The sequence below is a fragment of the Grampus griseus genome (assembly GCF_964374135.1).
Source record: "Grampus griseus genome assembly, chromosome: 6".
NCBI lineage: Eukaryota > Metazoa > Chordata > Mammalia > Artiodactyla > Delphinidae > Grampus > Grampus griseus.
Genome location: NC_139000.1, coordinates 7,743,911 through 7,759,381, shown reverse-complemented (window position 1 = coordinate 7,759,381; position 15,471 = coordinate 7,743,911). Strand labels below are relative to the sequence as shown.

Sequence of the window (15,471 nt, the reverse complement as noted above, 5' to 3'; positions counted from 1 at the left end):
GGGCGCGGGGGATCGCCTGCGGGTCCCGCCCCTGGGGCTGCAGCACCCTTCGGACCGCGGTCCAGGGCTTGGGCAGGGCCGCCGCGCGTTGGTTAAGGTCCCCACCGGGGGAACACCCCACATTCCCTTCCTGGGGTGGGAGACTCAGGTCTCGGGGCGCTCGGGGAGGCGGGTAACCTAAATCCAGTCCCGCCCACACACCCTGGCGTGAAATTCCCACCGACTGTATTTCGGGTGAGGAAACTAAGGTCCAGAGAGAGAAGTGACTACCTCCAGGTCACACAGGAAGTCAGGGGCGTGCATTCATTCAACACTTATTTTGAACATTCACTATGGGCCAGGAGCAGTGTAGGCCGGGGTGGCGTGGCGGATTTTAGTGGTGAGTGAGAGAGAGGAACACAGCTGCCAGCGTGAGCTTTTAAAAGCATAAATCGCATGATGTCACTCGCACGCTCTAAGCCTCCAGTGGCTTCCCACGGCACTGGAACAAAGTCCAAACATCTCGGCGTGGCCCCAGGCCCATCTGCCCACTCTCCAGCCCCATCTCAAATCACTGTCCCTGCACCCAGCACACGATCACAGGGGCTCCCGGCTGGCCCTTGGCCACCGAACTCTCACACCTCCGGGCTTTTGCAGGTGCTGTTCCCTCTGCCTGAAATCCTCCCCCACCTCCACGCTCGACTTGATTTGCTTTATTCCTCATCACCTTGCCCGACTCTAAGTGTCCCCTCCCTTCGGTCATGATCACATCGCTTTATTTTTCTTCATCACACTTAACACTGTCAGAGACTGTCTTGTTCATTTATTTGTTTATTATATCTCCCCTCCCCCACCCAGAGTGGGAGTGCCAGGAGGGCAGGAACCATGCCAGGCTCCTTCCCTGGCTCAGTACCTTGCACAAACCAGTGTTTGAGAAGTACATGCTGAACCAATGTGAGTAGGATGTGCAGAGAACCTCAGTGAGTCCCAGGAAATGAAAGGCCAGCGTGACTGGAGTGAGGAGAGCTCAAGCAAGCATGCAGGCTCTTGTCGGCCGGCCACGGGAGGGAGAGGGACAGGAACCCAGAGAAGCATTGTAAGTGTGTGAGAAAGAGTCTCAGAAAAAGAAAAAAAAAAAAAAAAGCTCAGGGACTTCCCTGGCAGTCCAGTGGTTAAGAGTCTGCACTTCCACTGCAGGGGGTGCGTGTTCGATCCCTGGTTGGGGAAATAAGATCCCGCATGCAGCGTGGTGCGGCTAAAAATTAAAAAAAGAAAAGATGCTCAGATGTTTTCAAAAGGCCACTGGTTGTAGTGCAGTCAGATTGGAGGGGGCCATTGTGGGCAGGGGAGAGCAGTGAGGAAGCCTTTGGTGATTTAGGGCGGGGGACAGTGGCTTTGCATCTGGAAGGTGACGGGGGAAGGGGAGAATTGACAGGATTTGGGGTCATGTGGATGGGGGCGTGGAAGAGGAAAGCCAAGGTCAGTGATGTCTGCCAGGCTTCTGGCTGTGGGTCAGGGATACAGGATGATGATGCTAAGGCAGGGCAGGACAGAAGCGCCAGATTTGTGCGGGGGGAGAGTGGGTAAGTCTGAGAATTCAGATCATGACAGGATGGATTTGAGGTGTCACTACAACAGCCGATGGGGATCTCAGGTGGGCAGCTGGTGCACGTGAAATACTTTGGGGCTCAGAAGAAAGCTGGGCTAGAGGTGAGCCTGGGTAAGGATGAGGTCACCCAGAAGGTGAAACAGCCTGTGATGAGTCCCGAGGAACCCACCCTCTCGGGGCAGAGAAGCATGAGTGCCAGAGAGAGCATAAAGTAGGAGAACGGGTCATCCAGCGTCTGAGGGTGTCCCAGGGGGGAGGTCACCGACCAAATGTAGCAGAGGGGTCAAGGAAATGTGCTTTGGATTTAAAGACTGGACGTCACGGGTGGTCTGAGTGCAGCCCCCCTGGAATGCTGCCAAGCACAGCAGGGGTGAGGAAATGCAGGAAGCGGGTGTGGATACCCTTCTGGGAAGTTTGGCAGTGGAGGGGAAGGCGCGGGAGAGACCCGGAGGGGATTACTGGGTTGATGGAGGGTCCCTTATACGGAGCCCGTAACATGTTCATTTAACACTGGGGGACCTTGTTGAAAGGCAGAGGCTGTTCCCTTGAGAGAGATCATCAGACAGGAGGCTCCTGCTATAGCAGTGTGAGAGGACAGGACCCAGAGTCCAGGTGGGCAGCTCTGCCTGGACTGGAAGATGGAGAGAAACAGGTAAGGACAGGGCAGGTGCGCCTGCAGTTGGTCTCTCTTCTCTGATGAGGGGGACACCTTTGCTAACCGGAAGAAGAATGAATGTCCAAGGTGTGAGGGGTGGAGGGGAGAGCTGGCTGCCCAGTGGGGCATGGTGGGATGCCAGGGACTAAGGCTGGGGCCTGTGCCGGTTAACCTGAACACAGTGGAACCAGCCCTGCTCTGGCTCATAACAGCCCTCTGCTCAGAGCCACGCTAAGTTGGGCTGCTGGGTACAGGAGACAGATGACAGGCTTGCCTTTTCGGGGACTAGCCTGAGGGTCCGTAAAATACCAGTGCCAGCTGGCTAGGCTGGCACGGGGGAGACCTGGTAGACGCTGATGTGGCGTCTGGCAGATTGCCGTGCCTCCACAGACTCCCCAGGCATCAGCTGCGCCAGGCCAGACCCGTATCGGTCCCGGTCCCGGTCCCTGCTTTATCCTGTGTCCAGCACACAGATGATCCAGGAGGCATCTGAGGCACCAATTGCACAAACCAGGGTCTCCTGACCTGAGACCAACGCAGAGGCCAGCGCCCAGCCCCTCTCCAGCCCCTGAGCGGCCCAGCCCCCTGGTCAGGGATGGCACTGAGACAAACACACCACCACCGTTTATTGTTCAGCTCTCCCCAACAGGCCAGCACTGAGGCTGGGGGGCTGGGCCTCCGTGAGAAGCGGTCAATCCAGGGGCCCCCCGTGTGGCCACCCTAATGGGCTCTGGGGCCTGTCAGGCCTCCCCCTAGGCTTTCCAGGTCCAGAAATCCTTGTGGGGTCTGGGGTATGTCAGACCCGGGAAAGCTGCCTTTGTAGAGGAGCAGGACATGGGGGGAGAGGTCTCGTGACGCCCCAGAACCTGCCAAGTCCAGCAACAGCATGCGACATGAGGGAAACTGAGGCAAGAGTGTAGAAGCCAGAGGAAAAAGCGACAGGGAGTCTGAAAAGTGAGGTGGGGAGGACCGGCGTTTTCCAGGCCCTGAACCTGAAGAGGGTGAGAGCGAGACTTCCAGGGACTCCTCCCTCCTGGCTTCTGGAAGGGTGAGCAGGGGCTCTGGTCAGTCAGGGGTGAGTCCTGAGCAGCTCCATCCCACAAGGGTGTCTGCAGGGTAGCCAGGCTTGAGGGGCCCTCAGTGCCTGGATGGGTCCTCTGGGCCCCCACCCTTGGTCTGCCCTGGAGAAGAAGCAGAGAGGGGGCCGGCAGCCTCATCCGTGCTGGGCCTTCACTGGGCCTTTTTGGTCACCTTCTGATTCTTCAGCATCACGTAGGTGATGAACACGCCTGGAATACACAGACCAGAAAGGTCAGGAAAGAAAGCGCAGGGCTGCTGGGGGCCAGAGCAGGACACAGCATGGGAGAGTGACCCACACAGGGGGCCAAGCACCTACCCAACCACACTCCAGGCCACCTGGTCATCTCCCCAGCTGTTCATCAAGCCACACATCCACCCATTCATTCAAAAAATATCAGCCGGGTGCCTACTACAGGCAATTTGCTGAGTTTAGCGCTTCCAATCCTACAGGGAATAAGATCCACCCAACTATGCATCTACTCACCCAGTCAACCACCTACCCACCCACCTACACACTGACCCACTCAGCATCCATCATCTGCCCATCCCATCATCCAGACACCTGATTGTTGACGCATCCAAACCACTTTCTTGAGCACCGACTCAGTGCCACAGCTTGTGCCGGGGGCTGAGTAAACAGCAATGATAAAGCAACAGTCCTTGCCCCTTAAGGACTAGACCCTGGGAGACAGACAGGTGCAGGGATCTTGAACCGGGGTGACCAGCGGGTGAGAGGTGATGGAGGTGTGAGCAGAGTGATGGTGGTGGTGGAGGGAGCAGGAAAAAGGGAGACATCCCACTAGAGTCCAGTGAGCCTGGGGCATCGGGAAGACTGACTTAAAGCCCTGAAGGATGAACCGGGAAACCCCAGGGGATGAGTTGGGGGCAAGGAGCCTCATGGAGACATACGGCCAGTGACAAAGTGTAGCAGCATGTTCAGGGCTGGGAGAGGGTCATGGGGTCCCTCAGACACACTGCCCAGGGTTGGGGGAACTTACCCACAAACAGGAGCAGCAGGAGGCCAGCAGCCAGTGGGATGGCAACGGCATAGGCTTGGGGCAGGAAATACTTGTGGATGACATGCTGACTGTCGATGAATGGCTGGCATCGAGGGCAAAGCTCTGGTGAGCACTCCCCGCCCTGCTCAGCTCCCCAAGCCCAAACATCCCACCTCCTCCATCTCTGGGGCTGACCCCATCAAAGGACTGAGACTGCATTTGCTTTTCTTTAAGATGATGGCATTTGGGGTGCCTTGGTTTGTTCCCTTCCTTCATTTATCTAATAGTTGTGTACTGGGCACTTGCCTGGTGCCTGCCCTAAGCTGGGGCTGGGGACCTGACAGGGAACAGAAGAAAAAGGACTTGCCCTAAGGCCCCCACAGCTTAGCAGGGGCAAAGGGTACATGAGGAATCCTCGAATGATTCCCAACCTGGGCTCCAAAGTCTTCTTTACTAACATTTTTCTCCAAAGGATACCACGTTCTGCAAGATTTTGCCTTCCAAACACTACACTTTTAAAACAGTAACCAAGACATTTCCCCACAGGGAAAAGAAAAATCCTAAAGACTCTCACAAAATCCACTGGCACCTGTCATGCCCAGGGGCCCGCAGGATAACGAGAAGAACTAGAACTCCCATCAAAGGCAGAGCAAATCAAGGACAGGACTTTACAGTGTAGTGGTTAAGTTTTCCACCTTGGGCCTGAGGCTTCCCCCTGAGCTTCCGCTTCCTCGTGTATAAAATGGGGGACAGCGCTAGCATCTTCCCCATAGTGCTGTTCTGGAGCTTTCGTGAGGTATGCAGGTAAAGCACCCAGCATGGCACCTGTCACATTGCAGCTACTTAAATGATGTCAGGAGTTGGCCTCAAGATCCAGGGATGGGAGGTGAGAGAGGACGGGGCAGCACACATACCAAGAGAATCACCCAGACGGTGTAATAGGTGAAGATGATCAGGCTAACGGCGACGAGGCCGAGTCCCACCACCTGGTCTGTTCCCGTGGCCTGCAGAAAAGGGAGAACGCAACTGAGGCAGTGATGCTCCATTTAGGTGCACTGAAGAAGGGGGGCGTTGCAGCCTGGTTACGCCCATTCACTCAGCGGACGTATCTGACGTGGAGGACTAGGTCAATTTTAGGCCGAGAGAGACAGCCGGGCCAAGGCCTATCACCCGTACGACGGACCGGCAGGAGAGCGATGCCGGATCCGAGTACTCAAGTCCCAGCTCCTGAGCAGACTCAGGACCCCACCCCCCAGACGCCCCCGTTCCCCGCACTCGGGCCCAAGCTCACCATTTCCCCAGCGCTGCGGGCACTGTAGCAGCAAGCCTCATCCGGTTCCGGATCCGGGCCCTTCTGGCCTTGGGCCGCGGGGTACGCCGGGAGTCGTAGTCCTTAGGCCGGTCCAGGACCACGTCGCCCGAGAGAGGCAGGCACTGCCTTCCCTTTGCATATCGGGAAATGTAGTTTCTCAAGGGCATTGTGGGCCGCGTTCCCGAATCTTTAGGGAATGGGACAGAGGGGGGCGGGGGGGGGGAACCCAGTCTAGCTGGCATTTGTGCTCTCAGTCCTGTCGAACTCGCCCGAGAACAAAAGCCCGTCTCTCGATGTCCCAGAGTCCCATAGCCAGAGCGGGATGGGGGTGGGTGGCCGGAAGTCCCATATTTCCGACGGGGAAAATGAGGCTCAGAGAGGGGTGCCCTCTTGCAGGAGATCACAGTCTGAGTCAGTGGTGTAGCCGACTTCAGAACCCGAGGGCACTACTTCCTGGTCCCGAGGCCCTAACTTGTCTGTTGAGGGTAGGGTGCAGAAAAAGTTCACCGACCGGCCTGGGGTGGCAGGAGGGGCTGGCTGGGGCCCCCAGGGATGGGGAGGATTTCGACTGGCTGTGAGAGGGCACCCCCTTACCATGCCAGGCTTCCCTGGCGACCCTTCGGGTGTCCTCTCTTCACTGCATGAATGAGGCTAGGGTGACCCTCCCTTCCTTCACCGTCTGCCTCTCGGGCCCTGGGTGTCCCGCAGCCCAGACAGGTCTTTGGACTGGGCCGGTGTGTAGGCCCCTCCCTAGGCTTGGAGGCCAGATCATCTTCAATGTCTCCTCCAGCTCCGAGGTCCGGAACACTGTCTCCTCACAGCTCATAGGGCTGGCTGCTTCTCCCGCATCAGGTCTCACTGGGATGCCACACATGCCAGGGAAGTGACCTTCACAGCTGGGCAGGGTTCCCTCCTCCGTGCTCCATAGCCCCAAGTGTGGCTCCAGGATGACACTTATCACTGCGTTTTAATGTGCTGATTTACTTGTTGATCTGGCCCACGTGACTGTGAGCTCCCTGAGATTAGCATCTGTGGTCACTGCTGTATCCCCAGTGCCCAGAGTGAGGCTTGGCACAAGTAAGAGCTTTGAATCAGTCAACCAGCTTTGAAATTTTGGTGACTTCTGGAATGCTACAGAGGACAGCATGTGGAGACTCCAGGCCTCCTGAGGGGTTGTGTGGAGGCTCTCCGTGTGTTATCTTCACTTGGGGGGCGGGGGCACACAGAGATCAGGTCTGAACCGGGCATGACGTGCTCCTGCTGGCAGCATCTGTCTCCTTGGGTCGTCCAAGCCCATCACAAAGCTGAGAGGGACTTTTTTCCCCCTACCACTTTGTATACTGATTTTTCACTAAGCATTACTGTGTTCCAAAGGAGCAACCTTTTTTTAGCCTACAGCCCAATTCCTTCCCTCTCTATCTCAGGAGAATTTGAGCTCAGCCAGGAGCCACCTTTTCCCTCCCCAGGTGTGCACAGAACAGAGGAAGGGACTGAGAATCAGCCTCCAGGGTTTACAGGGGCCATGAGTGGGCATCAGCACTAAGAAAGGGTGGGGACAATGCGGTGCTGTGGCAGGGACAAGGCCTCGTAGTCTGGTCCCTTCTGGCTTGTCCAAAGCCCTGAGGATTCCTGCCACCTCTGAGTTCATTAAAGGCCCAGGGTGACTTGCCTTTCCCAGAGCCTGGCTAAGTCAGCTCTTCTGAGTCAGGGGCAGAGAGTGAGGGGTGGTCCCGGCCTGGAGACGGTGCTGGCCTGTGGCTTTAGAGAGGCTGGGGAAACGCTCGGCACCTCCCAGTGTCTAGCTCCCTAGGAAGCCCTGTATACCCACTTTCTCATTTGATTCACAACCCCATTTGCAGCTGAGAAAACTGAGGCACAGTTGTTTGTCCTCAGGCATGCCTGTTAGAGGCTACCTGACTCTAGGGAGGTTAGAACTTGGGCTCTGAGGTCAGAGCTGCCACCTCGTAGGTGTGAGACTGGCAGGAAACTGCCCTTCTGGGCATCCGTTTCCTCCCCAGGAATCTGGAGTAATAACTGGTGGTAATTCTGATAACTACAGTCAGGACTTTGAGAACCTGGCCACTGACATCTCCCCCACCCCCAGCAGGTCACCTTATACATCCTGCTTCCTTCTGATGCCGTCTGTGACCCCGACTTCAACTCAGTAAAACAAACAAAAGCCAACATGCCATAACAAACAAAAACTGCAACATTTAATTTTTTCCCCCCCAAACCAAGACACTGACACTAGGCTGATTTCCCTTTACAATGTTATTTTCTACAATAGAAGCTGCGACAGAGATACAAACACAGCCCACTGAATCAGGGGGTGGTGGTATAACATTCTGTTAGAAAGGAGGGGTGTTAAAAAAAAAAAAAAGACCTCCCCTCCCCCCATCTCCCTGCTCACCTCCCTAAAGAGAGGAAGCCGTGGACATTCTCCGTCCTGGCAGGTCATGCCATGTGGTCAGTTTGTGGGGTGACCAGAAAAAAAAAAAAACAAAAAAAAAAAACCTAAAAATATTGTAGACCTTTATTTCTTTTCTTTAAATCTCCTAGTAAAAACGTTAAACTGTCTTTCAAGAAGATTCCAAACTGGCATTGCATAGACCAATTCCTTTCCAAAAATATCTCTAATATACTCTTTCTATCTCTCTCTATATAGGATTTTAAGTCCAGAGCTGTGGGCACCTAATGGGAATTCACTGAGCTTGAGGGGACCATAGGGCCGAAGAATGAGCTCCCACGTGGGGATGAGGCCAGGGGCTCCAGGCCTCCGGCTCCAGCCAGCATTAATTTGGTTGTGGCCGAATTCTGTTAGTCCAATTACCCTGGCCCAGGGCCTAGCGTGGGAGGGTGTGGCAGGCTCTGTCTCCTTCTGGGGTGACTGTCAAGTTCAGACCTCGCGTAGGGTGGGGCTGGGGTTCCTGGTTTGGGGAATTCTCCCCAACAGCACCAAAGCCAGCTATTTTATGTCTAAAGCCCCAGAACTTTGAATCAGACCCCAAATATACCCTGAATGCATCTCCTCACTGGGCTGAGGTCATGAAGATACAGAAGGGAAGGACAGCATTCCCCCATCTTCTGGGGGTCACTTCAACTGGAGACAGTGCGGCCAGCTCCCTTTTAAAGTGCCAGGTGTCTGTGGGGCAGGAAGGGACCCGCAGAGCTGACCAGAGCCTTCTCCAGCCAGAGCAAATGCTCCGTCCTGCCTCAGCAGGCACCTTCGAACATTCATTTTCTAAAAGTTAGGTAATTAAAAACAACAACAAAAATCCTAGAAATGCTCTGGTCCCAACGCCAGGAGGTTCCAACACCAAGACTCCAATTCTTGCCAGTGGGGCAGAAGGGCAAGGACCCCTCCCAGCCTGGGGAGAAGACACCCCCATCTGCCCCCACCCAGATCCCCAGCCCTGCTGGGACCCAGCCAGCGGGTAGGGAGAGAACAGAACCACCTCCCCTCACCTGGGGGAGGAGAAGATACCAAACTGTGAACTCTAAAAACGAAAAGAAAAAGAAAGGAAGGAAGGAAAGAAGGAAAAAAGAGGAAAAAAAGAGGCAAGAAAAGGAAAAAGGTATAGGGCTAAGTAAACACCAGCCTGCTGGGTTTATACAAAATGAGTGAAATTTAAGAGCGGCAGGGGGTCTGTCCAGGGACTGGCTGGCAGTCAGAACCCACCTTCAAGCAAGTAAGGAGGACTAGGACGGGAAAGTGCTGAGAGCAGAGGATTTAGGGAGGGGGGCGGGGCCAGACTGCCCCCCGCTGGGAAAACCCCATTAATGGACCCCACCTCGCCCTTGCCCAGAGAGGGGATGCTTTCAGAGGATGGCTGAGGCTTTTCTGGCCAGGAAGCCAGCTCCAGGCCAGTCCAGTCACAGCCCACCTGCCTCTCCAGCACTGGCCCCGGCCTGGGCCAGCTGACCCTGAGGGAGAGAAAGGGCGCTTTGCCTGCCAAGCCCAGCCCAGCCAGGCCACTGACCTCCAAGGGCTTGGGAGGCACCTGCCCTGGCTTCCTACTGGAAGCCAGCTGCTCAGGACCCAGTCCCGGGCAGAGGGGAACCACCGTCCGCGCTCAGACCTTTCTCAGCATGGGGCTCGGGCCTGAGCTGGAGTTAACTGGAGTGGGGAGGGGCAGTGCCACGTTCCAGCCGGGCTGCTAGGGCTGGGCTGCTGACTGCACAGCAGGCAGCGCCCAGGAATCCTTGGGAAGGGCTCAGAGCACAGGCAGGTGAGGGCCAGGGCGCTGTGCTGGAGACAAGCGTGTGCAAAGTGCAGGCTGCCAGGGCAGCAGGAGAACATTCGTTGCAGGGGGAGGTGGGGTCTCAATCTGGAGTGTGGGTGGGGTTTGAGGTCTTGGTTCCCAGGAGGAGGCCGCCAGCAGGTCCCCCGGGACACAGGGAAGGGACAGCTGAAGCACTGAGCAGTCAGAGGGCCATGGTGGCAGGATTCCAGGGGTGGACTGGCCCCCCAAGGGCAAGGGAACAATGGAGCAAGGCCCTGCCAGGGCCACTGGCTGGGCCAGTGCTCCTGGAGTGAGCAGGGACACAGAACAAGAGGCCCCTCAGCCACAAGCATCCTTGCATGTGCAGGAGCTGCTGCATGTCCTCGCCGAGGGGCCAGGTGGGTGTCCAGAGGGGCAGTCCCCGCCGCGTTTATCTGGCCCACCTGCTTCACGGGCCCATGTGTCCAGCCCTCTAGTGGTTCAGAGGAGAATATTCACAGTGGTGCCCGGGGCCCTGGCGGACCATGAGCGTCCCAGCAATGATGGGAGGTCAATGGAATGATGCTTTGGGGCTGGAGTGCATGGAGCAGGCACAGATGAAATGCGGCACGGATGGTGATCCGAAGGGGAAGGTCCCTTGTGGAATGACTTGGGTCTGGACGCCTGTGAAGGCAGGGTCCTTCTCCAGCCTGGACGCCTGCTCCTCAATGGCTTTCAATCACGACTGGCTCATAGACCCCAGAGGAGACCCTGCGGGGAGAGACAGGTCAGCTTGTCATCCTTGATGGTCCTCTGCGCCAGGTCCTTTGGGCCAGGCCCTTGGGAGTGCTTCACAAGCAGGCCCCATTTTGCAGAGAAAGAAACTGAGGCTCAGAGAAGTTGAATCACTTGCCCAGGGCAACACAGATGTTAAGTACCGGAGTCTGTAGGAGTGCAGAGCTGGCACAGACCATGCCCCAAGCCCTCCTGAGCACCGGCAGCTCTCACGCTGGGGTGTGCTGCGCCCATCCTCACGACAACTCTGGCAGGGAGGGCCTGCAGCTAGCCCCACTTGACAGGTGAAGAAACTGAAGCTCAGAGGGATTACGAGCCTTGCTAAAAGCGCAGTAGAAGGTTGGGCAGCTTGATCGGCCTTTCTCCCCACTGAGGGAGGCCAGGGCCACCCCTGGGATTGTGGACATTCAGGGCTCAGCATACAGCTCTGCAATGATCTTGCTGCCAAATAGATCGGTTCTTCCCGTCCTGCATCTCAGTTTCCTCATTCTCAGAGGGGGCTAGAGAGGGATGTCACAAAGCCCCAAGGAGGTGCCCTCTGTTTCCTTCTTGCCCACCCCACCCGGGGCAGCTGAGGCGACCATGGAAAGATGGCAGTTGCAATATCAAGCCTCAGCCAGTAGGGGTCAGCAGAGCAGCACCAGAGGGCAGGTCTGGAGACCCTGCATGGCCCAGCAAAGACCCCTTGGAGATGGGGCCCACAGGAACCAGGGGAAAAGGCTTCAGCACAGCCCCGCAGGTGGGAATCTCTACCACTCATTCATTCATTCATTCATTCAGTGAGCCAGGCACACAGCAAGCATGCTGTAAGTGAACGATCATGGGAGGGCACTCTAAAACTGTAGAGTTCAAGTCCAAGTTTGACCCTACCACCTCCTCGTCTCTGAACACCATGCAGCAGAAATCTGTGTTGCTCACTGCCGTAGCCCCCGCACCTAGGGATAGCTCAGTACCTGGTGTGTAGCTGGTGTGCAATAAATATTTGTTCAATAAATAAACGAGTCATCATCATCATTTTTTTAGGAGTTCCCAGATCCAGGAGGAAGGGAAAGAAAAGTAGAATCCAAAGTAAAGATGTATTAAGCCCCTGCTATGTGCCAAGCCTTGTGCTTGTACCAAGCTTCCTCAGAACCCCCAAAACCAAACCCAGGGCCTTTGTCCCAGGTTTCCAGGTAAGGTGGTGTGGTCCACATCATTTGACAGATGGGAAACTGAGGCTCAGAGAGAAGTGACTGGTTCAAGGTCACACTGACAAGAGCTGGCATTCAAAGCTAGGTCAGTGGGCTGCAGAGGCCATATCCTCTCACCACTATGCCCCAGAGCCACACTCGTGACCCACCCAGAACCTTCAGCCCTACCTGTTGGCCAGCTGGATGCCACTCAGGGTGGTGGAGCCATCGCGGCTCACGAACAGCCGGAGGTTGCTGTCTGTGGGGACACAGGGAAGGATGGGGGCTGAGCGGAGCGGCGCCGCCAGGGAGCCCCTGGGCATCGTCCCTGGCCCGCCGGCGCGGGCAGCTCACCCTCAGTATTGCTGCCGTCCGTGAAGTCCTGGCTCTGCATGATCTTCTCCACGATGTCATCAGCGTCAATCCGCGTGTCATCCACCCAGGTCGGGTGGCTCTCCACGGAGTCCTTCTTCCTCCTGGGGCGGGGCGGGGCAGAGTCACAACAGTCAGGGCAGCAACAGGCACGACGACGACAGGACCAAGCACCTGCAGCACTCAGGATGCTCAAAGTGCACGTGAGAGCTGTTCCAGACTGTATTCATTTAACCCTCACGTCAAACCCTACGTGCAGATGCTGCTACGACCTGGCTTTACAGAGGAGGCCACGGAGGCCTTGAGAGGTTAAGTACCAGCCTCTGAGAGGCAGCAGAGCAAGGGAGCAGGCGGGGACAGAGGGGACACTAAACCGCACACAGCAACCGCTCACTGAGCATGCGTGCCAGGCCGGGCGCCGCGCCTGTGAGCATCAGCTGGTTGAATAGCCACGCCCACACCACTGCGGCAGGGGCCCCCTTGTCCCCCTGTTACAGGTAGAGAAGCAGAGGTTCAGGGAGCCACCGGCGGGGTCTGCTCTCCAGGAGCACGTATGGTGAGACTTACCGAAACGAGCGGTCCGACAGATGTGGGGGCCGGGGTGGCCGCGGTGGCTTCTCGGGGGGCCGGTGCTCACGCTCGCTGCCCTCGGGACCCTCCACAGCTATGCTGAGGCCGCCCGAGGCGCTGCTGCTGGTGGACGTGTTCCGGCGGTGCGTCAGGTCCGAGAGGCTGGAGGAGCGCGAGTGCTCGGTGCTGTAGCCTGGGGGGCGGTCGGGGACGCTGATTACCGGGAGCCGGGGGCCGCGGAAGGTGGAAGGCCAAGGGCAAGGGGCCAGGCGGGCACTCACCAGAGATCTTGGACTGCTGGCTGGCGTAGCTGGAGTTGCGGGAGTGGCCGGAGTGGAACACCTCCTCGGGGCTGGAGAGGTTCTGGTCCGGCTCCTCTGGCACCCCTGGAAGCCGGGTAGGGGCAGGGGTTACCAGTGTGCCCGCCCTCGCCCTTGCTCCTCCTCTCACTGAGTGTGGGTGGGGGGGTGGGGGGGGGAGAGCACATTATGTATTTCCATTTAAGAGACTGAAAAGCTGAGGTCCAGGGAAGCAGCAACCTGCCCTGGGCTGCAGGTCACCACTCGAACCCCGGGCCATGTGTTCATTCCACAAATATCTGTTGGGGACGTCCTCCACGCTGGGCGCTCTACCGGGTGCTGGGAACAGGAGACGTGGTGTCACAGGCACCAGTGGTGGGAAAGAAGTATGTTGAACAAAAATGACCCACGATTAACCACAACTGGCTAATGGCGCAGAGTAGGGAGCGTATCGGGGGGGGGGGGTCTGACCCAGTCTGGAATCAGGGAAGGCTTCTCTGAGGAGGTGGCCTTAATGCGAAACCTTCAGGATGCGTGGAAGGGAGCAAGCCAGAAGGAAGCAGCATCAGGGGAAGGGCCTTCTAGACAGAGGGAACGGCATAAGCAAAGGCCCTGAGGCTTGAATGGGCTTGGGTCTGTGTAGCTGGAGTGGAGTAAATAAGGGGGTGCAGAAGGCGGGGAACACACTTTCAGGCAGTGACAGCAGGAGATTCCAGGGAACCAGGCAGGGTCTGCCCAGCGCTCCATGAGTAACCCCCCCCCCCAACCCACACAGGAAGCAAGGACTCATCCATCCTCTCTTCGGAGATGAGCACACCCAGGCCATAGGATGGACCCCAGGCCTGCCTGTGTCCCCACCCAAAGCCACATGGCTTTTCAAGTCAGCAGGTTCTCCGCATCTGAGGGGTTGCAGAAGAGGGAGAGCGAGAGGCAGAAAATCAGCTATAGAGGCCTGTGGGGGCTCAAATCCCACCCCCCGTGGGAGAGGCACCTCTTCTACTTTGCATAAAAGGCCCCATATTTGCTGGAGTGGCCTGGTCCCCAGATCTCTCCTCTGGGGACCCCCACCCTGAAGCTGGAGAGAGCAATGGAGCTGGCGAGCCCCCATTCCTGCATGCAGCCCCCAGCTCTGGGCCACACTAGGCTGGGTGTGCAGGAAAAACGGGAGTGGAGGGAAGCTGGCCCTTGGGGTCAGAGGGTCCCTCACTGCTCCCATCCCCTGGGGGCAGAATCACCCAGCAAACAGGGCCTGAGGCCCTGTACCCTAATTGCTCTTGCGGCACCAATCAGGGCCGCCGCGTGCCGCCTTGCTTACTGATCAGCTAAGGGGCAGTCCTCCTCCCAGCCCTGAGCTCACCCCCAGGGAAGGGGTGCAGAGGCCAAGGCTCATACCCGGAGGGGCCTGCTTCACCCCGCACAGCACCCAGGGTTGGGGGGTGGTGCAGGCAGGAGCCTTCTCTCCTGGTATCACCTCCCCCTCTTAATTGCCACACTGATTCCTCTGGGGATTCAAGCTCATTTGCATTTTTCATAATATTAGTAATAATGATAATTTAACAAAACACGTGCTGGGAAATAGAGGACACACTACGGGCCAGGCAAGGCGCGCACGTACGTTTGCTCAGTTCATCCCCAGAGCAACCCAAGATGTGATTGCTACTGCTGATCCCATTTTGCAGAGGAGGACGCTGAGACCTGGAGAGGCAAAACGGCCAGTCAAGGTCACGCAGCCAGTCACAGAGCAGGAGCTCACAGGACATCCCTCTGCCAGGAACACTGCACACTACACGCCAGATTCAGCTCAAATGACACGCCTTCAGGGAGCTTTCCCCGGCCGCCCCCAGGCGGACACCTTCTGTGTCCCTCTGACACCTCTCGTCACAGCTGTAGCTGGACACGCATTTGACATATTTATTGTCTCATTGACACCTGTCTCTCCTGCTAGGCCAGGGACCCGGTTAGTCTCGGTCCAGGGCGCTGCTGTGGTCCTGGGGCCACGCACAGAGCCCAGATCACAGGGGGGGCTCAGACGCCTGCCTAATGGAAGCGTGGGTGGGTACACGCCATCCCACTAGCCTTCCCTTCTCAGCAAGCATCCCCCTTGGGACCTAGCGATATGGGGAGGTAAAAGCCTTCGGCCGTGGGAGGGGTAGGGAGGGCAGGTGAGGAACAGTACCTGAGCTGAGGACGGTGGGCCGCGCCTTGGGTGGCCGGGACCCTGTCAGGGAGTTGGTGCCACTGCCACCGCTGCTGGTCCCGCCACCCTTACACGTCAGCTGCAGGGAGGAATCCTGGCCTGGGATGGAGATGGACTTGGCAGTGGACGGCGGCCTTGGGAAGACAGATGGGTGTGACCGGAGTGCCCCACTTTGGGGTCGGAGAAGACAGGGGAACCCAAGAGCCTGGGGGAGGGGACAGTCCCTTGTCCCCC

At 57.4% G+C, this 15,471-nt stretch overlaps 2 protein-coding genes across 2 annotated transcripts in view; both read right to left on the bottom strand.

The window, feature by feature from the left end:
• Positions 1 to 2,852: 2,852 nt before the first annotated feature.
• DPM2 (dolichyl-phosphate mannosyltransferase subunit 2, regulatory) lies at positions 2,853 to 5,670 on the bottom strand. The gene is made up of 4 exons (XM_082656376.1): positions 5,613 to 5,670; positions 5,236 to 5,325; positions 4,322 to 4,424; positions 2,853 to 3,532 (listed from the first exon to the last, which is right to left on the bottom strand). Exons 1-4 carry the CDS (start codon positions 5,613 to 5,615, stop codon positions 3,474 to 3,476), a joined length of 255 nt encoding a protein of 84 aa, XP_082512502.1. The 5' UTR covers positions 5,616 to 5,670; the 3' UTR covers positions 2,853 to 3,473.
• A 2,158-nt stretch (positions 5,671 to 7,828) lies between these two features.
• Positions 7,829 to 15,471, bottom strand: part of EEIG1 (estrogen-induced osteoclastogenesis regulator 1) — a 36,131-nt gene continuing 28,488 nt past the window's right edge. The window contains exons 6-11 of the mRNA XM_082656639.1: positions 15,217 to 15,371; positions 13,023 to 13,127; positions 12,739 to 12,934; positions 12,154 to 12,275; positions 11,989 to 12,058; positions 7,829 to 10,606 (exon numbers count right to left, since the gene is read on the bottom strand). Of these exons, the coding sequence (XP_082512765.1) occupies positions 10,561 to 10,606; positions 11,989 to 12,058; positions 12,154 to 12,275; positions 12,739 to 12,934; positions 13,023 to 13,127; positions 15,217 to 15,371 (694 nt within the window). The 3' untranslated portion in view covers positions 7,829 to 10,560. The remainder of the gene's footprint in view (positions 10,607 to 11,988; positions 12,059 to 12,153; positions 12,276 to 12,738; positions 12,935 to 13,022; positions 13,128 to 15,216; positions 15,372 to 15,471) is intronic.

What these genes read in the sequence shown, in the direction of transcription:
- DPM2 (XM_082656376.1), bottom strand. An exon ending in CCGTCTGGGTGATTCTCTTG is followed by an intron (nt 4,425 to 5,235) that starts GTATGTGTGCTG and finishes CCTCGATGCCAG; the next exon opens with CCATTCATCGACAGTCAGCA. An exon ending in CCTGCTGCTCCTGTTTGTGG is followed by an intron (nt 3,533 to 4,321) that starts GTAAGTTCCCCC and finishes TGTGTATTCCAG; the next exon opens with GCGTGTTCATCACCTACGTG.